We start from the raw sequence: 24,727 nt of genomic DNA on the forward strand, positions 1-24,727 counted from the left end.
ACGCACACCGTCACAACCTTTATGCTAGGAGGAGGCAGCTCAGCTGACCGAAGGGTTGGCTGACGTCACGCCATGCGCCCGCCGCTCCGGATTGGCCAGGCACAGGGGGGCGTGCCTCAGGCTCTCCTCGGGCTCTTAAGCCCGGAGGATCCATTGCACAGTTGTCTGCTGTTGCGAATACTTTGTGTGAGCACTCAGATCTAGTCAGGTTCCGGCTCATGATAGATGTATATGCAGTGTTTGCAATATACATCTATCTATAGTTAGTGCATTGTGTATTTGATTATCTGTGTATGATTTCTGGCTCTGTTTGACTATCCTCCTGCTCAGTGATTCTGTACTTTTGCCCATCTGATCTTACTGCCGACTCTGCCTGATTACTGTTTACTCTCTGCCTTCTGATTCTGTACTGTATCTGCCTGTCTGTTGCTAAACCCGATTAGTCTGACTACTCTACTCACCAGTGAGCCCTCGTCACTGGTGAGGTGTTCGCTGTACTGACAGTGCCCGCCAGCTCCTCTGGTGAGGTCCTGCCAAAATTGTCAGTACTTACTGTTGCACCAAATCACACAGTGCATTAAAGCATTACACTGGTTTGTGTACTATACTTGCATTAGTAGTGATTCTGCAGATCACTACATAATCAGGTATAGCATCTGTATTATTGGCGATACTGCAGATCACCACATAATCAGAGATCTGGTTGTTGCTTACACTGATTGTTACATAACAGCAGACCATGACGTCTACGGACGCACTGTGCCGCCAAGTCGCAGCATTGACCACAGCGGTGAACGCTTTAACCGAGACGGTCAATGCTCAACAGGCTCAGATCACCCAGCTGTCTGAGGCAGTACGTACCCTCCAGACTGCAGCAGCACCAGTGCAGTCCCCTCCAGTTTCTGAGCCTAGAATGCCCATGCCTGAGAATTTTTCTGGGCATAAATCGGATTTTCGTAACTTCAGAAACCGATGTCTCTCATACTTTGAGATAAGACCAGTATCTTCAGGTTCTGAGAGTCAAAGGATAACCTTCAACAAAACTTTGTTAACTGGGCACACTCAGACCTGGGCTTACAGTCTGCCTAATGGTCATGAGGCTTTGACCTCAGTACAGAAATTTTTTGACTCAATGGCGATCATTTACGATGATCCGGACATCACCATGACTGCGGAGAGGAAACATAAGATCCTCAGGCAGGGACATAACACGGTAGAAACCTACGCCGCTGAGTTCAGAAAGTGGGCAGTATCGGCTAGGTGGGGACAGTTTGCTTTGTTAGATTGCTTCCTGACCGGCTTGTCTGACTCAGTATCTGATTTAATGCTCGGCCATCCTGAACCAAAATCAGTGGATGAGGCCATTGCACTGGCAGTTAAGATCGACCGCCGTGTCCGGTACCAAAAACAGTCCCGGGGTAAAATTGCTGTTAAAGCGGTTCCGTTCTCCTTTTCTCCCCCTACACCTCCTGATGAACCGATGCAGGTCAGTCAGTCCAGATTATCTGAGGTAGAGAAATCCCGGAGACGTAAAGAAGGCCTCTGTCTCCAGCATTGTTTAGAGAGAGTGGCCGTATGTACCACCAAGGTTCAGATAGAAGGGGTACCTTCACAGTATGCTGAGTTTACGGACGTGTTCTGTCCTAAATCAGCAGACAAGCTCCTTCCTCACAGGAGTTTTGACTGCCCCATTGATTTTACGACCAGGTTGTATGCCCCCTAGAGGTCATCTTTATAATCTTTCTGGTTCTGAGAAACTGGCCATGCAAGATTACATTAAAGAAAATTTGGCTAAGGGCTTCATCCGTCCTTCAAGGTCTCCGGCCGGAGCAGGTTTCTTTTTTGTACAGAAGAAGGATGGTGGGCTTCGCCCGTGTATTGACTACCGGGAATTGAATAAGATAACCATAAAGAATCGTTATCCACTCCCGTTAATTGACGATTTGTTTTCTCAAATTACTGATGCTGGTATCTTCTCTAAGCTAAACCTGAGAGGGGCATACAACCTGGTACTTATATTCAAGTAGAAGGAGGCACTCCACAGGCTTGAACTTGCGTTCAGTTTATTGCATGTCGTTACACTACATGTTTCGGGCTCCGCCCTTCATCAGGTGTAACCACCCACTACCTCCACCTTCATTTTATATCCCTGACCCCACCCCTTAAGGGTGGATCAGGTTCACCATTAGTGAGTACATATTCACATTAAATAATCACCTGTTCCTTCACAGGTTCTATATCTGCTCTATACATACATATAGAATCTACTATATGAAGAACATGAAAAAAAATGAAAAAAATGAAAAAAATGAATAATGAAAAAATATGTAAATTAATAAACAAAAAAGTCACTTGCACAGGGCACTACCCCTCAAGGTCTACCCTGGATAATCTGATGAGAGACTACGCTCTTGACATGTTAGTTCAGTTATTTCCATAGATATATTCCATTCTACATACAGTTACTTGTCAGTTTCATGGAGTACATCAGCACAGTTCATTTCCTGCAAAGAAATCATAGAAAACATTTTAAGTTTACTTGTTCGTTCAGACCTCTCGGTGATACAGAGTCTAATGTTCTAATCCATCTAATTTCCTTCTGGAGCAGCAATCGTTCTCTATCTCCCCCTCTAGGTAACGGTTCTACTTGATCTAATACTAGCCATCTTAGTTGAATCACATTGTGGCCATGTTCTACAAAATGTCTGGATACTGAAGTCTCATGACGTTTTTTCCCTTTGGCATATCCTTTTATATTGTTTTTGTGTTCCTGTATGCGGGACTTCACCCCCCTGGTGGTTTTACCCACATAGAACAGTCCACAGGGGCATTTAAGAGCGTAAACTACGTGTTCGCTTTCGCAAGTATAGTACCCAGTACATTTGACCTTTTCACCTGTGCGGGGGTTTGGGAACCAGTCACCTTTGATTACAGCTCCACAGCAATTGCATGATAGGCAAGGAAAAGTCCCTATCCTCTTTGCTCCCAGGAACCTCGATCTCTTTTTTCTGGACAAGTCTTTGTTACTCACTATCTCACCAATTGTTTTCCCTCTTTTATAGGCAAATACAGGGTAGTCCTTGAACAGGTGGCCACAATCTCTATCGTTCTGCAATATGGACCAGTATTTCCTCACAGCTTTACGGACAGTACTTGACTTTGACTTTTTTGTTTATTAATTTACATATTTTTTCATTTTTTTCATGTTCTTCATATAGTAGATTCTATATGTATGTTTAGAGCAGATATAGAACCTGTGAAGGAACAGGTGATTATTTAATGTGAATATGTACTCACTAATGGTGAACCTGACCCACCCTTAAGGGGTGGGGTCAGGGATATAAAATGAAGGTGGAGGTAGTGGGTGGTTACACCTGATGAAGGGCGGAGCCCAAAACATGTAGTGTAACGACATGCAATAAACTGAACGCAAGTTCAAGCCTGTGGAGTGCCTCCTTCTACTTGAATATAAAAGTATCACGTCGTGTAGCAGAGGTGGTGTACCTGCGTGGAGGAGTGCACCGGCGCTTACTCTCCTTGCCTAGGATTGAGCAATCGAGTTCGGTTCAGTCGTTTAAACACTGCATACAACCTGGTACGCATCAGGGAGGGCGACGAGTGGAAGACGGCCTTTAACACGCCCGACGGGCATTACGAGTATTTAGTTATGCCCTTCAGGCTGTGCAATGCCCCTGCAGTCTTTCAAGAATTTGTTAATGAGATCTTTAGAGAGGTTTTGGGGTGTTTCGTTCTAGTCTATCTTGACGATATTTTAATTTATTCTCAAAATGTGTCTGAACACAGAAAGCACGTGAAATTTGTATTGATGAAATTTAGACAGAACCGTCTATACGCTAAACTCGAGAAATGTCTTTTCGAGGTGTCAGAGGTTCCTTTTCTGGGCTATGTAATTTCCACTTCTGGTCTCTCCATGGACTCCAAGAAGGTTTCTGCCATCTTGGAGTGGCCACAGCCTGCAGGCCTGAAGGCACTCCAGAGATTTTTAGGTTTCGCCAACACTACAGGAGGTTTATTAAGGGATTCTCCTCGGTAGTATCACCCCTCACTGATCTTACCAAAAAGGGGGCAGACACCTACAATTGGTCAGAGGAAGCACATTCAGCCTTTTCTATCTTGGAGTATGTTTTGCTCTGCTCCAATTCTACGACATGTGGATGTCACCTGTCCGTTTATAGTGGAGGTGGATGCATCCGAGATTGGGGTTGGAGCTGTCCTGTCACAACACTCTGGGTATCAAGGTAGATTGCATCCATGTGTTTTTTTCTCACGGAAATTCCGGCGGAGAGAAACTACGATATTGGAAATCGGGAATCGCTGGCCATTAAACTTGCATTTGAAGAGTGGCGTCATTGGCTTGAGGGGGCAGAACATGTCATTACGGTCTACACCGACCATAAAAATTTAGAATACATTGAGGGGGCTAAGAGACTCAGTCCTCGACAGGCTCGCTGGTCCCTATTTTTCACAAGATTCAGATTTGTAATTACCTATAAACCTGGAAGTAAGAACATCAAAGCGGATGCTTTATCCAGATGTTTTGAGCCAGAGTCAGTTCTGCCCTCAACTCCTGAAAATATTCTGCCCGAGAAAATTGTTGTAGCAGCCACTGAGACATGGGAGGACTGGGCACTCACTTCAAGACCGTATCAAATGGAAGTTCCCGAGGGGAAACCTGAAGGGGTTTTATTTGTACCTTTACACCTACGATTACAGATCTTACAGTTATTTCATGCTCACAAGATTGCAGGTCATCCAGGAGTAGCCAGGACGCAGAATTTGCTGTCTAGATGTGTACGGTGGCCGTCTTTATCCCTAGATTGTAAGGAATTTGTGAGGGACTGCTCGGTCTGTGCCAGGAGCAAACCATCTAGACAGGCTCCAGCAGGCACCCTTCAACCTTTGCCCATTCCTGAGGAGCCATGGACTCATTTATCCATGGACTTTGTGGGCGAACTTCCTAGGTCTGAGGGGAAAACAGTCATTTGGGTGGTAGTTGACAGGTTCAGCAAGATGGCCCACTTTATTCCCCTGGAAGGACTCCCTTCTGCACAAGAATTGGTAGAACTCTTTGTTCAACACATCTTCCGATTGCATGGCATCCCGGAAGATATAGTGTCAGATAGGGGGGTCCAATTCGTGTCCAAGTTCTGGCAAGCTTTATGTCACCACCTGGGTATGAATCTGTAATTTTTATCTGGCTACCACCCACAGACCAATGGTCAGACCGAGAGGATTAATCAATCATTGGAACAATTCTTGAGGTGTTATGTGGCCGATGCTCAGCAGGAATGGGCAAAGTTTTTACCATTTTGCGCACAATAATCTAAGGAACACTTCTTCTGGCTTCTCGTCCTTCCAGGTGGTCTCAGGGAGATCTCCCAAGTTCTCTCCGTTACCAGTGGTGTCCTCTCCTTTCCCTGCTTTGAAGGATTGGCAGAGTTCTTTGAAGGGAATTTGGTCCATGGTAAAAAGTAATCTGGGAAAAGCTTTTCAAACTTAGAAGAGTCAAGCAGATAAGAAACGGTCACCGGAATGGGAGTTTGTACCAGGGGACTTGGTATGGGTTTCAACCCGCCATCTGGCCCTTAAGCAGCCTTCGGTTAAGTTGGGTCCCAGATTTATCGGCCCATACCCCATTTCCAAAAAAATCAATGATGTGACTTATGCAGTGTCATTGCCATCTAGTATGAGAAGTGTGAAATCTTTTTCATGTGTCTTTATTGAAGCCAGCTGTGGATTCCTCCCCCCCCCCCCCCTGTGGTGATTGACGGAGAGCCAGAGTATGAGATTGAACGGATCTTGGATTCACGTCGCGTACGCAACTCAGTTCAGTATCTGGTTCATTGGAAGGGGTATGGGCCTGAGGAGAGATCTTGGGTTCCTGGTCATCGTATGCATGCTGAGGAGTTGAGACAGGAATTCCATCGAGTACATCCTGAGAAACCATGTACGACGTGTCCGGAGTCCATGCCTCAAGGGGGGGGGGGGGGTACTGTAACAATTTGTGAGGCAGCTGCGGCGAACAGCACCGCCACCGCAGCTGCCTCCGTACCCCTGTCCGCCTCGCCACCCGTGCCTCGGGCGTCTAGCATGCCGAGGACGGGTATAACGGGCTCCCATAAGGTCGCATTGACGCGTGCGCGTGCGCACCATCACGATCTTTATGCTAGGAGGCGGCTCAGCTGACCGGTGGGTTGGCTGACATCACGCCATGGGCCCGCCGCTCCGGATTGGCCAGGCGCAGGGGGGCGTGCCTCAGGCTCTCCTCGGGCTCTTAAACCCGGAGGATCCATTACACAGTTATCTGCTGTTGCGAATACTTTGTGTGAGCACTCAGACCTAGTCAGGTTCCGGCTCATGATAGATGTATATGCAGTGTTTGCAATATACATCTATCTATAGTTAGTTCATTGTGTATTTGATTATCTGTGTATGATTTCTGGCTCTGTTTGACTATCCTCCTGCTCAGTGATTCTGTACTTTTGCCCATCTGATCTTACTGCCGACTCTGCCTGATTACTGTTTACTCTCTGCCTTCTGATTCTGTACTGTATCTGCCTGTCTGTTGCTAAACCCGATTTAGTCTGACTACTCTACTCACCAGTGAGCCCTCGTCACTGGTGAGGTGTTCGCTGTACTGACAGTGCCCGCCAGCTCCTCTGGTGAGGTCCTGCCAAAATTGTCAGTACTTACTGTTGCACCAAATCACACAGTGCATTAAAGCTTCACACTGGTTTGTGTACTATACTTGCATTAGTAGTGATTCTGCAGATCACTACATAATCAGGTATAGCATCTGTATTATTGGTGATACTGCAGATCACCACATAATCAGAGATCTGATTGTTGCTTACACTGATTGTTACAGCTGTGTAATATGTGGGTGCATTAGAAATACAATAAATAAATAAATAAATAAAAATAAATAAGTGCTGCAGAAGATGTCAGTGCTATATAAATATATAATAATATGGTAGGACATTACACTATGACTATGGTAGAATTAGATTGTGAGCTCCTCTGAGGACAGCCAGTGACATGACTGTACTCTGTAATGCGCTACAGATGACATTAGCACTATATAAATGAATTACAATAATACAGTAGGACATTAGGCTTTATTAGGGATTAGACTGTGAGCTCCTCTGAGGAAGTCAGTGACATGACTATCTACTCTGTAATGTGCTGCAGAAGATGTCACTGCTATATAAATACATAATAATAATATGGTAAATGTTAGATTATGACTATGGTAGGATTAAATTGTGAGCCCCTCTGAGGACAGTCAGTGTCATGACTATGTACTCTGTACAGTGCTGCAGAAGATGGCAGTGCTATATAAATACATAATAATAATATGGTAGGACATTAGTCTATAACTATGGTAGGATTAGATTGTGAGCTCCTCTGAGGACAGTCAGTGACATGACTATGTACTCTGTAAAGTGCTGCAGAAGTGGTTAGTGCTATATAAATACATAATAATAATATGGTAAACGTTAGATTATGATAGGGATTAGATTGTGAGTTCTTGTGAGGACAGCGATATCAATACTAAACTAAGGATTTATAATAATATGGTAAAACTATGATAGGGATTAGATTGGGAGCTCCTGCAAGGACAGTCAAAATGCAAAAGCAAGAGAGGGAAAGGATAATAAGCAAAAGTGGAGGAAAGGATAGAGATGGCGAGGAAGAAAAAGAGGGAGAGAAAGCACTTTGACGACTAGAGAGGGAACAAGATGGGGAAGGAAAAAGGACTGAAATACAGCACAAGATGAGAGAACAAGAGAGGGAGAATATGATGGGAAGAAAAGTGAAAGGAGTGAAGGAGATCTTACACGTGTGGAGTGACTTGGAATGGGTAATAAATCAGGCAGAGCTGCGCTGAGACAAAACATTCAGCAGCATTGGGCAAGTCAGCTTATCTGGTATGCAGCTACGGGACTGAGTTTCAAGACGGTGTGAACTGAGGACTTTCATCTCACCCTTCTGTTCTTGTATCGATTCGCTGCCTAACTGCTGGCTCCTCCACACAATCATTGAGTGATATGCAGCCCAGCTCCCCAAGCCACCTCTCCTTCACTAACTTGCCTTACTGCACTGCAAACCCTGAGCTGGATGGAGATCAGCAGCAGTGTGGGGCTCACATTCAGAGTGAGCCGGGTGCACAGTGATGTCTGCCGTGCACAGGAAGTGGGCACCGCTCTCTCTCTCTCATTACAGTGAGTCACCACATATATGCAGTGCTGTGAGCGGAAGAGCTGTAAAAGAGAGTAAGCAGGGATTAACCACTGTCATCATGCGGGCGGGCAGACGGCCGGCAGCGGTAACAGGACACAATGGAAGCACGGCACACAGAGTAATTATGAAACAGCTGATTTTCTGTCAGCTGTAATGTTGCCCTACCTCAAGCCCCGCTCTAGGCCACGGACTATGCGGCCTTCCCACAAATCCGGCCCTGATCCTTTGCATTTGCTGGGATCCGTTTTTCTAAATGGAACATATTTTGATGTAATGTGAACCGAGCCTTAGTGAAGGCACTAAAACTGAAATCTACTAAAATCTACTGAAATCCCTAACAGAGTTGTTTGGAAATCCAGACTTCCCAATGGGTCATAACTCTAACGACTTCGTCTGGTGGAAAAATTCCGGGATTATTACACTTCAACAGGCAGAGGCATATCTAGGGAAAACCCCGCCTATGGCGAACACTGAAATCCGCCCTGGGGCACCATCCAAAAAATGTAAGGTGTAGGTTTAATTGGTTGTATTCAAGTTGAAATGAAGCATGGCCTGTAAGAATGAAGTATGGCAATAGACCTGTACATATCCCCAAATAAAAATAAGGCAGCTTGTCCCCCCAAATAATAGAACCAGGCAGCAGAATCCCCCAGCTAAAAAGTAGAATCTATATGGAGAATGCCAAGGATGCTATGGAGCAGTACCCCCAGTATGAGGCACCCATGGTACATGCCATGACTGCACCCATGTAGATACGACTCTGTGAACAGGTGCTTTCATAAGGGGTGATTATGGATCAAAAGCAGTTTAAACTGAAATACCTTGCCTCAGATGAGAATTTTTTAGGCTTACTTGCGTTTTTCACTATGTACGCTCCCTTTTTAAACATTTACACTATAATGGGCACTCTTATTTTAACGCTGTTTGCTACTCTGACCCGACCATGAAAAGGGTTCTCTCTTTGCTGTACTCTATGAAGACCAGGGTCCCTCGTGACATGCGACTGGGTTATGACTGCCTGGGAACAGGATCTTAATAAATCTATTACTGCTGAATCTTGGGCCAGTATCTGGATGTCCTTACAAAAGGTAGTCTCTAAAGCCCGAACCTGGAAGTTTCTATCCATCTCTTACACAGGGTACAGTATATTTGACTATTATATTTGACTGTCTGGCTGAATCGTAATGATCCTACTTGCCCCTCTAGTTTCCAAGGTTGCCAGTTACAAGGTTTGCTGTATCATATTTGGCGGACGTGCCCTATTGTGGCCACACTTTGGGATAAAGTCCATAAACTATTAACTGATATTCCGAGTACATCCTTTTTGAAGGACCCACAAATTTACCTCCTTGGGCATAAACCAAATAGGCTTACAAATCCTCAGTTTAAGCTTGCTCAGTTTGTTATTGGTGGCCATTTGACCATCCGATTCGATAATTATAATCAAATTGGATGAAAATCTGTGCTGCCAAAAGCATGCCCATTTGATGATGCGACCAATTTGAAATTGGTCACATTTATCGATTGGACATGCTGGAAAGCCTCAGGCCGACTTGCTCAGGTGTGTGAATGACAAAATACGATGTACAGCCCCGGATGTTGCACTCCCTAATGTTTTATGTATCCATTCCCCAGTGCCCCGTCGAGTTATACTTTACCTGTCACGCCGCCTGCCAGTGTCCGCCATACTTCTGCATTCTGGACCACGGTGACTATCGGCATGTAGCATGTGTGGCGTGTGTGTGCGCCCCATGTGCTATAACGTTGACAACCACGTGGGGCGCCAATATGAAAGTACAAGGACTGCAACAGCACGGATGGCAGCAGGTCAAGTATAATTGCACGGGGCACTGGGGTGGGGGGTGAAGGGGGACATAAAACGTTAGGGGGACATCAGCTATACTATCTTGCTAGGGCCCCATTACATCTTAATCCATTTCTAGTCTTGGAGGTGTCACAAGGCTGATTTTATGCAAAAATAGATCAGGAATCTTTTTATGGCAGCCAACAGATCTCTCTCCAATCAGATTTGATCAGAGAGATCTGTCTCTTGGTCGATTGGCTAAATGTATAGGTACCTAAAGTACTAGCTTACAAATGCTAGTGTTTAGACTGTAACTGCCAAGACCCTGCAGCTGTTAGAGATCTGTATCTCTTCAGTGTGCAAACAAACTTTATGCTATCTTCCCCCATAGCTCCCCTCTCCCCAGGGATGGCCTTAGGCATGAAAGGCGTAGCTATGGTTGGGCAAGGGGGGACAAATGTCCCTGGGCATAGCACTGTAAGGGTGCTAAGCACAGCTGTTGCAAACCAACATGCATAAGAGGTGACTTGCTGACTCTAAAGGGAGGCACATCTGTCTATCTATCTAAAGGGGGGCGCATTTAGCTATTTAAAGGTATGGCACATCTGGCTGTCTAAACAGGCAGAAGGGGGGCACATCTGGCTATCTAAACAACTTTTGACTCCACCCATGACCACAACCACATTCTGATGTGTGGCCACGCCCATTTTGTATAGGGGGCGCAAAAACTGTCTTTGTCCCCGGGCGGTGAAAACCCTGTTAGGCATGTGCCATCTGTGCCCATGCACAAGGCCACCATTCCCGGCGGGGCCACCACAAGCACTCACCAAAGGACGACCTGGTTTCTATGACCTGGTCACTATGTCACTGCCAGTGCTTCATGTGGCTACAGTGCAGCAGGTCACAGTGACATTGCATCCACGTTCTGTGCCAGCACCTGCGTACATCACTAGTAAAGGCACTGTCTGAAGAGAGAAAGAAAAGGCCGGTAGCTCTTCACTCTCTTTACCCTCCCTAAATGCTGCCCTGCATGTGAGGGATATTATGGTCCCATACATCTCCTGATCTTCTGGGTCCTCCCAGCCCACACTCTGACTTCAGGATACCAAAAGGGCCTAGGAAGAGGACCACAAAAATATCTCTAGATCATCACCATATCAAGTAGTGTTTTACCACTTTAATTTTACTTTGCACAGAACAAATTTTAGATGGTTCTCAGGCCAAGCTGGGGGCACTAAGAATCTAGTGTGTGTATGGCAGCAACGACTGATCGATGGGAGTCCCAGTTTGCAGGATCATTGTGTCCAAGATCAGGCGGAGGCCATTATTATCCCCCTTACCCTTCCCACTTGTGTCATCCCTCCATCCCATCTATAGAAACAGAATGCACACTCCAGGGCCGGGCCGAGGCAAGAGAGGCACCAGTCTCAGGGTGCAGTGTAGAAGGGGGTGCACAACTCACTCAGCTATCATTCACCTATTGTGTTTGAAAGAGCAATAAGTAAAAAGGATATATAGCAGTGACTGCAAGCCAGATAGATTAAGGTGTTGGGTGGGTTGGGGACCCTGGGGTGCCTCCTAGTCTAATAGCAATCAGTGTGTAACGGCTGGGGTGGGAGTAATGGAGGGGCGCACTCTGATGTTGCAGCCTTGGGTGCTGGAGGACCTTATCCCGGCTCTGGTTCACCATGAGCTTGCTGGACAATCTGTAACTATAGATTACATTTGACTATATCAATAGAATACCCAAGCAGCTCGGGGTGACCCAAAACTACCAGGAGAGTATAGGCGACTAAAAAGGAACCAAAAAGCCCCCCCTACTAAAAAGTCAACGCTCAGTGTAGTTTGCCTTCTTAAAGAGACACTGAAGCGAAAAAAAAAATATGATATAGTGAATTGGTTGTGTACTATGAATAATTACTAGAAGATTAGCAGCAAAGAAAATATTCTCATACTTTTATTTTTAGGTATATAGTGTTTTTTCTAACATTGCATCATTCTATAATATGTGCAGATTACACAACACCCAGCATTCAAAATGAGTCTTTCAGAGCAGTCTGTGAAGTAATGACCTCTCCTCTAGCAGAGGAAAAGTAAATAGTCCAGGAACAGTTGAGATAATAAAAGTCAGATAACAGCCCTCTCCACGACTAACTTAGTCGGAGAGCTTAATGGCTTGTTTGCATAGAGATAACAACTGGAGTTTCTCAACTCTTCCTGTACTGAAAACAATTACACTGATGTATCTGATCTTAATGTTTTATTTCTTAGCTGTGCTACACATACAAATCATAATATCATCATTTTTTTTCGCTTCAGTGTCTCTTTAAAATAGAAGGTATTTGTGATAATTCATCTTTTAGTGACTGACGGTCGTCTCCCACAATGCATCACTACTGAATATGCAATTTATTTCTTTATGCCCCCAAAGCCGGGCTTTCATCCAGAGCCGCTGGTATAAAGCAGGTCTATAGCTTATAACAGAGCCACATCAACCCAATATGCAGACAGCCTGTTTTGGACTATTGGACATGGCAGGGATTAATATGGCTCTATGGGATAGGGGCTGTAAATTTAAAAGCTATAGGCTTGCTATACACCAGCAGTTCTGGATACACCAGCAGTTCTGGATGTAAGCCTGGCTTCAGGGCATAAAGTGATAATTTGCATATTCAGTAGTGATGCATTGTGGGAGACCACAATCGTTAAGAGCAGAATTACCACAGCTGAATTATGGCAAACACCTTTTGTTTTAAGAATGCAAACTACACTGAGCGTTTGACCATATCATGATTCCTGATTCACTCACTTACACAGTTGCATAGCAAACTTCATGTCCACCAGTGACATCTGGTGGTCAAAATACAAAATGCAATTCCCTTCCCTTCAATAAGATACTGAATATTTGAATACTTAAAGTATACCTACGCTCATCCTGCTTAATTTACTTTGTTGGCGCATCAACCATGTGTTTATCACTAAAGTATATAAATAAATACTAAATATACTAGGGAAAAATATGTGCTCTATGTAAACTATGTAGTTTGTTGTTTTGCATAATTACCTTATTTTCTATCAAGATCATTGCCCTTGGTTTTAAGCAGGGAGCCTGCGAGGTTTGAACATATGATCCTCCTTCTCCATAGTAAATATGGCAGCTCTATGAATTAAATTAGAGCAGGAGACAATTGTGTCAGTGAAAACCTATGCAAGTGTGGTATTGTGGTGCAGTTACATTCTGCCCCATTTCAAGCTTGAGGCAGGTCAGGTGCAAGGCCTACTTATTTGCTGCACACTGTGACAATGTGACCAGATCAATTGGTATACATTACAGGCATGCAGGGCTGTTTCTAAGCATAGGCCACCAAGAAGATGTGTTGTGGATGACACCTAATATTAGGGGTGATCCTCAAGTGCATTGCTGTCCCACTCACCCGACCTGCTGAAAGCCCCTCCATCATGCACTGCGTGTCTTTCCACCTTTAGCTCATTTAGACTAGTGATGGGACTGCATAGAAGTCAATCCTTAACTATTGCCTGTGGGATCAAGTCCCATTCCTTTAGATTGTAAGCTCGCAGGGCTCTCTCCCCTTTTTGTGTCTTGAAAATGATTATACATTTATCATTTATCATGTTACTTTTATCACTGTCATTACCAATTCTGTATTTTGTATCATTTTTGTATTTTGTCACTAATTATGTATCTTGTATATTGGTGTACACTATTGTCTGTATTATTATGTACCCCATGTTCGTTTCTTACTTTGTACAGCGCCACGGAATATGTTGGCGCTTTATAAATCCATAATAATAATAATTCCGTGTGGGTGACACAGTGACTGAAAGAGTGCACATAGCCTAAGAATATAACTCCAGAAAATACCTATCTACAGTTTGTTTCCTTGATACAATTGTTCTTTTCAGTTTATGTTTGCTCCAGGGTCACTTAAAGAGGCACTGTAGGGACATATAGTAGAATATAGTGAATTATTAAGGATACCCACTTATACATTAATTAGCCTAGTTTAGGCATAAAAAAACACTTCCTATATCTACAATCATTGCCAAAATTGTTGGCATTATTTGTTGGCAGACATTTTTCTAGAAAATCAAGTACTTCTCACAGAAAAGTATTGCAGTAACACATGTTTTGCTATAAGCATGTTTATTCACTTTATATCCTTTGTCTGTATTGAAACAAAAAAAAGAAAAAAAGTAGGAAAAAGCAAATTGGACGTAATGGCACACAAAACTCCAAAAATGGACTGGAAAAAATTATTGCCACCCTTTCAAAATTGTAGATAAATAAGAATGTTTCAAGCATGCAATGCTCCTTTAACCTGCTAACGACTTCTCAACGGCGATCAGCGTGAGCAGAGCGGCAGCCCCAGGACCACTCCATGCCAATTGGCCAATTATTTTGACAGTATTTCTTCACCTACTTTTTAGTACTTTTTCGATTGTAGAGTGCTGAAAAGTTATTTTAAACAGAAGATGAAAAAAAAATATCTCCCAGGAGAATGTTTAGGAGAAAAATTGTATTGAATAAAAGCTATTATGTCTCATGTACACATCGGCCCATATGCAATTCACTTTTTCTCCTGAGTTTTCTCCAAGGTGATATTTTCAAATGTGTCCATAAAATGCAGTTTAAACCACTAGCAAGCAAGATAATACTCAAAATAATGTTGGTAGTACTTTTTCTTCTACTTTTAGGTACTTTTTCAATTGCAAAGTGCTGAAAAAGTATTTTAAAGAGAATCTGTATTGTTAAATTCGCACAAAATTAAACATACCAGTGCATTAGGGGACATCTCCTATTACCCTCTGTCACAATTTCGCCGCTCCTCGCCGCATTAAAAGTGGTTAAAAACAGTTTTAAAAAGTTTGTTTATAAACAAACAAAATGGCCACCAAAACAGGAAGTAGGTTGATGTACAGTATGTCCACACATAGAAAATACATCCATACACAAGCAGGCTGTATACAGCCTTCCTTTTTAATCTCAAGAGATCATTTGTGTGTTTCTTTCCCCCTGCAGCTATCTTCCACTGAAGTGTCAGGCTGTTTCTTCCTGCAGAGTGCAGACAGCTCTGCCTGTATGTAATTCCTCAGTATGTGAAAGCCCAGCCAGCTCAGAGGAGGATTTATCCAGCTTGTAAAAGATAAAAGAGAAGAAAGAAGCTGCCCTAATCTAAATAATACACAGGCAGTGTGCAGAGAGGGGCCAGGAGGGGGGAGATGCATCACAGAACCACAACACTGAAGAACTTGGTAGCCTTCCAGACACAGGCTGACAAGTCTGACAAGAGAGAGATAAGTTGATTTATTACAGAGATGGTGATAGTAGAACGTGCTGCAGTAAGCCAGAACACATTAGAATAGCTTTTGGAACTTGTAGGATGATAAAAAACAGGATGCAATTTTTGTTACGGAGTCTCTTTAAATAGAAGATGAAAAAATATCACCTAGGAGAAAACTCATGGGCCCATATGCAATTAACTTTTTCTCCTGGGTTTTCTCCTAGGTCTTACTTTACATCTTGTCAATAAATGTCTTTAAAAAAACAGCAAGCAAGAAAATACTCAAAAGAGAATTGATAGTACTTTCTCACCTTCTGTTTGGTACTTTTCCAATCAAAAGTGCTAAAAACATTATTTTAAAGAGAAGATGAAAAATTATCTCCTAGGAGAAAACTCAGGAGAAAAGTTTAATTGCATATGGGCCCATTCATTACTTCAGTAACTTCCTCAGGAAAATAACACGATCACAAAACAGCAAAGGAACATAAATATCATCACTTAATTCAATATATATATTAGTATATATATATACATTTTTACGCTACGATTTCTATAGAAATCCGGATAGCTATCTGCGGATATTTGGCCGCATAACCCGGATATCCGCGGATATCCGCAGATATCCGGATCCGAAATACTTTAACTATGGAGATGACGTCCTGGAGCCAATCAGAGGGCTCTCAGCAGAAGCCCTGGCAACCAATCACAGAGGGGAACCCTGGCCAGCCCCACCTGACCTCATTGAGTCAATCAGAGGGCTCCCAACCTAAACCGTGGCACCCAATCACAGAAAGGAACACTGGCCAGCCCCCCTGTATAATAAGGGGGGCTGCCATAATGAGACCTATCATCTTAGCTTGCTGAATGCTCACTGAGAAACATGCTCCAGTGCTGGTGGCCTAGCAAGGAGGCTGTACACAGTTATAAACCTAAAGCTGTTCAGTGATTAATCCCTTCACTACTATCACTACACTATTGTTAAATCGTTAATTAGCTTGATTTATGTCATACTGTGACAGTTAGAGTGTGTGCTCCAGTGCTGCTGGGCAAGGGCTGTACACAGTGATAAGCTGTTCAGTGATTAACCCCTTCACTATCACTACACTATTGTAAATCGTTAATAAGCTGATTGATGTCATTGTATGACAGTCAGTGTGTGCTGCAGGCAGCTGCTATGTGTCTTTGTGTGTGCTTTGCACAGACCAGGCCAGCTGCTGTCTGCTGGCCAGCTAATAGCCTTAGGTATAGGTTAGGGATTAGGGAATAGGATTACTGTGTTATTGTGTAGTTAGTACTGTAGTACTGAAGTCAGTGTGCTAGTAGTTGTTAGAGTAATACTACTACTGTGTTAGCTTTCTACAGAACTGCTGTGCTGTGAGCAGTGCCAGTGTGACAGTTAGTGTGCACTAGTGTCTTCTCCTCTGCTGTCTAACTGTCACTCGGCACTTGGAACGTGGCACATGCCACATGGCACTTGCCAAGTGTCACGTGTTAAGTGCCAATTGCCACGTCCGGCATGCCCTGCTCCTGCTGCCTGTGCAGCTTCCACAGCCAGGCCAGGGTGCCACATGCCACTGATACAACCTATATTTAACCCAAAACACAATTGCTGCGTAATTTTTTGGCTGAAAACTGTCATGTCCCAGTTGTGCGGTTGGACTTTGGACACAATGTAGGCTGCACGACCGCTGTCTGGAACCTAGGCCTAATGTTAATTGACAGCCATTTTTTTTTTTTGGGGGGGGGGGATGTTAAGTCCCCACATCATCAATTAGTGTTCCCCTTTAAAAAAAAAATGATGCTACATGCCTCATTTACCCTTAAAAACGTTTTTAAAGCAATTTAAAGGGCACAGATGGCCCGGATAATGCGTTTGGATATTCGCATGAACGCGGATATCTAAACGTTCGGATATCCAATCCGGTTATCTGGGTATCCGGATCCGGATCAATTCGGATTTTAAAAAGTAGTATCCGAGCACTTCTGCTTAACCACTGTAATTTGGGATTAACTGCAAGACCTATTTTCCATCGCCTGTCCAAAAACGTATCTATTATATTTGTATAAAGAAATCTTTTCATTATATCCTATGCCTAAATACATTCATCTCCTACTGGTTCCTTGTCACTCTAGTATACTTAGCCAATTCATCAGCGAAAACCCTCCTGTATTTACAAGCTGATCTCCTCTGACAGCTCCAGAAATTCCCCCAGATATTTTTATAGAACCATCCCTTAACCATAGCGCAATGTGGAGGGGCTCAGTGAAGGTGGCAGGGAAGGAGTGGAGAAGCTTTATGGGATTACTCAGTTCATAAAAGGAAAGCACCCCAGCCTCATAATCCAGATATATTCTGAATCTATTCCTGGAAATATTACCAGGCAAGTTGATCTTTTTACCATCATGAAAAACGGAATACTCGACTTTACGAGGAGAAAAATTCTTCAACTTTTCAAAACACCAGGACTTGTTATTAAGTCCAAGTAGTGACTTCTCTCCTTTCCTAGCAACACTTGAATAACACATCCCGACTCTACACCCCAATGATTGTCCGACATCCACTTCCCAGTAATGTCGTCCAGAGAAAAACCCCTGTCTACCTAGTGCCTGAGTATTCTGAAATCTTTTGGGGTTTTCTGGACGATTCTGCCATTTCTCTGACCACGTGGCTGTTTTCCTATCCTCTGATAATTGTAAATTATTACCAGCAGTGTCAGTATCCAGTAATATGTCTATGTTCTGTAATAGTTCCATTGGTTGCTGTATTGGCTCACACCTTTGTTTGTCTGGGTTTGATAAATGTGGATTGTTATTTTCCACTTCCACATCCTGTAATATGACTTTACCACCCATCAAATCTGTTATTCCTTGTATGTATCCAGTTTTTGGTTGATCGACCTGTTGATGTGTCAGTTGTTGATAGTTCTGGAGAGGGTTGGTTGTCTCAGGAGTACTCTGAATTTGGTGCTGCCTCTTCGGACTAGATTGTGGAAAGGAATATTTGGCTATATTTTTCTGTTCATAGATCTTTCCCTTTATTACTTCTATTAATTCAAATAAACTTGTGTTTAAAGTGTGTGAGATGCTGCCTGCATCCAGATCTCCTTCCACAGGGAGTGGGTTATGCCTTGTTTCATTGTCCTCATAATCTTCAATATCACCCAAGCCTCCTTTGCCTGATTTCTGCAAGACCTCCAGTGGATCAGTCATGATGCACAGCTCTGTAATGCGGTACATCTTCTTGGCTAGCCTCTCCTTCCTTCCTGCTAGTTGAGGGATCAGATCAGAGATGGAGTGGGCAAGATCCATTTTCTTTTTCCCAATCTCACTCAGGACTTTATTTTCTATGTCTTCCAACTGTTTCCTTAGATCACCAATCAGGGCTGTGGCTCTTTCTGTTTCAGTGTTTGCTTCTTTTTCCCCTTCCCTCCAGCGTTCCTCCAGACTCTCAATTCTTTTTTCATTTTTTATCTCCTGCATCATCAGTTCCTGCAAATCATTTCTCAGCTTCGTCTTCATATTCTCAGAAGCCACATCCAGCATCTCCACATGGTGTCCCCGGTGTTCTCCAGCCAGGCTGCAGGACACACAGATACAGGCAGCATCGTCACTGCAGTAGTACTCTAATATTTTCTTATGTACAGGGCATTTCCTGTTCTCTAGGGAAATGGTGGAATCAGTTAAGATGTGTTCTTGTCCCGTGTTGTGGACATCAACATGTCTGACACACAGGGAAGCATCACAGTGCAGACAGAATTTAATGGCAGGTGAACGAAAGTGAACACAGTAAGTACAGAGGATCCCAGAATAATTCTCATCAAGCAGAGTGGACAGGAAATTCTCCACAATGTTACACAGAGCAATGTTTTTCTGCAGAGAAGGACGTTCTGTGAATCTCGTTCTGCACTCAGGACAGGAATAACCTCCAGTTCTCTCCTGGGTCTTCAGCACACATTCTATACAGTCCCGACAGAAGTTGTGTCCACATTGCAGCGTTACAGGATTAGTATAATAGGACAGACACACTGAGCATTCCAGCAGCTCGTTCGGTTCAGCAGACGCCATCACTCACATTTGAAGAAGAAAGTGAAACTGAAATTACCAAACACCCAGTTCATGCTGCAGCTTGTGGCATAATAGGTGTTAACTGAGAGCATATTTACAGGAAGGAACTATTGTCAGCAGAAGAGGCGTCTAATGCTGAATACACACGGTTCGTTCCCGCATCGAATGCGCCGCTCGATTCCCAAAGAATCGATTATTCCCGAACATTTCCGAGCGCATTTCGATGATTTTTAGGTCGATTGCCATGTATAGTATGGCAAATCGACCTAACGATCCATCGAAGCGAGAATCGGACATGTCGGAAATAAACGAATTGACGGGAATCGAGCGGCGCATCGACGGGAATCGTGTGCGGGAACGAACCGTGTGTATCCAGCATTAGGTACGTCTCTTAAGAGGGAATGTTCTGCAGCTTTTAAACATGTTTTGTTTTCTGTATATTTTAATAATAAATAATATATCTTTAGAAAATATATATCTTGCCAAAACATTTTATTTTAATTGTGGATGGTGTGGGAAATGTTTACAACAACTGTCAGGATGCATGGCTAGAAGCGTGGCCGGGACTCACTTAATCGGCTGGCAGGAGTTAAATAGGTTTAAATTAAAGGGACCCTTCGCTGGAAGGGTGGGCTTTTAGGCCCCGTTCCCACTAGCAAAAAAAAGTACCATATCCGCATCAGAGAAACGCACATGTTCATGGATTCTATGTAATTATGCTGCGCTTGCCGATCGGAAAAGCACTAGTGCAGTGCAGTGGCGTACCTACCATAGGGCTGCAGGTGCTCACAGCACTGGGTGTAGCCATGGCTAGGGGTGCCGCTGTGGTGCTGCTCAGCCACTGTGGGACATTATCTCATACTTTGAGCAGCATTTGAGAAAATAGCAGCAGGCAGTGCAGGGACTGTACTACTTCCTGCACTAGATGTTGTACCCCTTCCTGTCCCATGTACAATGTGTCTCCTTGCTCTCTACTCACACTCACTCTGCAGTGAGTGAATGTGCAGAGCAGCAGGGTGAGTGGAGAGAATGATTGCTGTGCTGCAGCTGGGACATTAGCAGGGAGAGGTGGAAGGATGTGTTTAGTGCTTTGGAAGTTGCCTGTCATTAGTAGCCATGTGCACTGGCTGCTGTCATACCTGAGTGCCCTGGACTAAAACAATATGGTAGAATGACTCTTAAGAGGGCAGGTTCGTTGTAGCAGCATTCAGATGAACAGAACAGGCACAAGACTGAATGATAAAATCGTTACGTTTATTCTAAAACTACATACACACAACAGTATACTTTAACCCACAGCAGGGGCGGCGCTAGAGGCTTATGTCCAGGGCACTACCTGGGTATGGGTATCTTGCCGGGAGTGCCCCGGATATGGGGGTCCGGGGGGGGTTCTCCCCTGCTGTGATATTGGACACTACACTGTGCTGGCAGGGGGAGGGAATGTTAAGTGCAGCGGCCCCGCCCTCCCCCCCCCCCCCCCAAAAGTTACTGTAAGCTCAATTTCCTTCAATCTTTATTTATGCAGGGCAGCAGTGGCACATTTTATATTACCTGCTCTCAGCTGCAGGACAAGTCCTCTTCTCTCCTGTTTAGTGTTCCTCATTGCCACGCCATGCAGCCAATCAGCATGCGGCTCTTGATGCATGTTTTTGTGGGGCTTTTGATTGGCTGCACGCTGCGTGAAGAGCTAAACTGAAGAGGAGTTAACAGGCCCTGTCCTGCAGCCAGGAGCAGGTAATGTATAGTGTTCCGCTGCTGCTCTGTGGGGCAGCATGGTGGCATAGTGGTTAGCACTCTCACCTTCAAATCCCAGCTAGGGCGCTATCTGCAAGGAGTTTGCATGCATTGGGTCCAAGTGCCACGATTTAGCCGTGGCAGTTCCGTTTTGAGCCTTCCCTCACGCTGCAGGTAAGATTTACAGCCTGCTCCGCTGCGCATTTTTTACTCTGCAGGCAGGGTGGACACTGGGGGCACATTAGGAGGGAGGGAGGGAGAAACTTAATGGCGGCGGCCATCCATGCCGCATACCGCATCCCCGGGCTGATGCCTCGATCGTTTTTTTTCCCCCTCTCTGCCCACCCACGGCCACCCTCACCCTCCTCCCCACCCACTGGCACCCTCACGCGCCTCCCCTTTCAGGAGTAATTAATATTTATTAATTAAAAATATTTATTTAAAAACGTTTTGGTGGGCGTAACTAGGGGATTAGGGGTGTGGCCATAGGTGTGGCCTAAGTGTCCCGCTTTCTAAAACTCAAATGTTGGGAGGTATGCGTATGTTCTCCCTGCGTCTGCATGGGTTTCCTCTGGGCACTCTGGTTTCCTCCCACATCCCAAAAACATACAGATAAGTTAATTTGCTTCCCCCTAAAATTGGCCATAGACTACGATACAGCAATGTCCCCGGTATCCGTCACCGGCGGGGATTAACTGATGCCGGAGGATACATGTGCTTGCCGGTTAGTTGAGCAACCAGCCGAAATAGCACAAACCTCCCCCTGCAATTCCTTACTGAGGCCCCATTGATGCCTGCCTGTCTCCCTCTATCTTCTCACGGGCTCGGTGCGGCTTTCCAGCTTCCCCAGTGCATGGAAGCCAGAGTGTCAGCTGACTAGCATCATGTGACACTCCGGCTGCCGTACACAAATCCCAGAAGCCGCGGGGAGTTAGAGGCAGACTGGCTGACAATGCTGCCGCCTTGGTAAGTATTTTCTTAACTGTCAGCACCCTCAGGAAGCCTTCAACAGGGGTCCCCGTTATCCCTGAGGCATGCCGGTTAGTTGAGACTTCCGGTTACCTGAATTCTGGATAAAGGGGACTTTGCTGAAGATACATTACACCATACATACATACCGTATTTTTCGGACCATAAGACGCACTTTTTCTCCCCCAAAACTGGGGAGAAAAAGTGAGTGCGTCTTATGGTCCGAATGCTAACTTTTGCCCCTCCCCCACACCCATCACAAATAACCACAGCGGCCCCTGCTAATGCTTGACACCAGCCAGCATACCTCAACTCTGTCCCAGAGATCATCTCCCCGCCTCCAGCCTCGAGTCCAGGCTTTCACTATCGGCCCCATGTTTGTTGCGCATCCAGCTTCCACGTGCGACTTCAGGTTACGTCTGCATCACTGTGTTTGGCTGCTGCTGAGGGCAATCCCGTTAATCCACGTGCAGCTCCAGGTTATGCACGCATTGCTGTCCTCTGGCTGCTGCTGGTAACGATCCGGTTAATCCACGTGCGGCTCCAGGTTATTTCTGTAGCGCTGTCCTCTGGTTGCAGCTGGTGGCGATCCGGTTAACCCACGTGCAGGCTCGCATCAGGCAATACAGGCAGTGTCCGATGTGCAGTAGCCGCCTTCTCTCCTGGGAGCCCGAAGAGCTGTTTAATTTGCGAGGAGCGTGGCTGGCAATAGAGGGGGTGTCCGCTATTGTAACAGCGTGTGGCTGTTACACGCCGCTCGCGTACCGGTACGCGAGCGGCGTGTAACAGCCACACGCTGTTACAATAGCGGACACCCCCTCTATTGCCAGCCACGCTCCTCGCAAATTAAACAGCTCTTCGGGCTCCCAGGAGAGAAGGCGGCTACTGCACATCGGACACTGCCTGTATTGCCTGATGCGAGCCTGCACGTGGGTTAACCGGATCGCCACCAGCCGCAACCAGAGGACAGCGATACAGAAATAACCTGGAGCCGCACGTGGATTAACCGGATCGTTACCAGCAGCAGTCAGAGGACAGCAATGCGTGCATAACCTGGAGCTGCACGTGGATTAACGGGATTGCCCTCAGCAGCAACCTGTGATGCAGACGTAACCTGAAGTCGCACATGAAAGCTTGTGAGTACACCTGCCTGACTACCAACACTATGCCTGGCTACCTACACTGCAGGCAACTATGAATGGCTACCTACACTGGAAGGGAACTGTCACAAGAGCCCTCGTGGCTGACCGCACTTAGCCTTCTAAACGGTGCCAGCGCACAGATCGTGCGAACTCTGGTCGCAGTCAATGCGCAGGAACCGTTAAGAATTAGCCGCAGACAACTCAGAAGGGAGCCTGTGAGGCACGGGTAATTACAACGTCACCTACTGGTTCAGAGTAAACTGCCACCACCGCGGTTACTATGGGACCGTGGGGCCCACTAACTGACTGACTAATCCTGCGAATAAAACGGTTAAACACACGTTATTCTGTCTAGCCAACAACAAACAAACAGTAGCGTATCTTCAGAGACCCGGGATCAGTTCTGTGTGTGCTGATAAGCAGGGTAGCGGAAAGTGAATGACTTGGAGAAAGTCGTTTATTCACGCAATATAAATAATTAATATATACAGACAATTATGAAAATCAACAATTATTAAAACAGTAATAGCCAGTATGAAAAATAAAAGAAGGGAGAAAAATACTTAGTTCCTGGAAAGATGTCCTTATTGTGGGAAGAATCATAAAGTCCTTGGTTTCAAAGTCCAGAGTTCAGAGTTCAGACCAGGTGGATGCCAGCATATCCTCAAGCTGGCATCTGATGAGTGCCAGATGGTTCAGTGTGGAGGACACTGAGTTTGGCTCCTCTGCCATTCTTATGCCCCTGATTCAGTAGGAGGAAGTGAGGGCGGGCCCACACACCCCCTTAGAACATGAGATGAGTCCTGCCCTTGTCCTGGAGACCAGAAATCATGCCTTAACCATATATGGGCTCTATCTCACAGAACCGTACAGGTCAGGGCAGATTTACTAATATTTTCAGGTCTGCCTCGATGTACCCAGCAGTCTGATACCAAACATGAGGGGTGGGACCCCTGTGGTACCATTAGGGCACTGTTGAACTGCCTAACGGGCAGTCTTTACCTCAGAAGGTTCTGAAATGTTCTCAGAACCAACGCCAGGCAGGGCCCTACCTGCTCTGTTAGTTTGGAGGGTCTGCCAGCCTGGCAACACAGAAAATATGATACATATAGCAGTTTATGGAATATGAGAGACCCCTGGGATTTATACCAGGTCATTCCCAGGCAAAGGTTCTTTGAAGTTGGCAGCAGCAAGCCACATGTCGGCTCCCTGCTGGGAAAAGGAGTCGGAGTGTCTGAGTTTCCTCACTCTAAATTGGTTCTGTCATGGTGTTTGTCACCTTATACCTGATGGATGGGCCATCAGCACAGCTTGAAGCCAGGGACTCTCTGGGCCCAGGCTCATTAGCATATCAAAAGGGCCAACCAGCATTTAGGCTGGGGCTCTCTCTCTGCTGAGAAAAGACTGCAGCTGCCCCTACACACTCAACCCGGATTGTACCGTTT

General features: G+C 45.1%; 1 protein-coding gene across 1 annotated transcript; it reads right to left on the bottom strand.

Moving 5' to 3' along the window:
* Window positions 1-15,801: 15,801 nt before the first annotated feature.
* LOC137561632 (E3 ubiquitin/ISG15 ligase TRIM25-like) lies at window positions 15,802-19,437 on the bottom strand. Its single transcript, XM_068272942.1, has one exon. It carries the CDS (start codon window positions 19,435-19,437, stop codon window positions 17,497-17,499), a length of 1,941 nt encoding a protein of 646 aa, XP_068129043.1. The 3' UTR covers window positions 15,802-17,496.
* Window positions 19,438-24,727: the final 5,290 nt, after the last annotated feature.

The sequence above is a fragment of the Hyperolius riggenbachi genome, chromosome 3 (genome assembly GCF_040937935.1).
Source record: "Hyperolius riggenbachi isolate aHypRig1 chromosome 3, aHypRig1.pri, whole genome shotgun sequence".
Classification (NCBI taxonomy): Eukaryota; Metazoa; Chordata; class Amphibia; order Anura; family Hyperoliidae; genus Hyperolius; species Hyperolius riggenbachi.

Excerpts from the sequence above, each read along its gene's own strand:
- LOC137561632 (XM_068272942.1), bottom strand. The coding sequence starts at position 19,437 with ATGGCGTCTGCTGAACCGAACGAGCTGCTGGAATGCTCAGTGTGTCTG.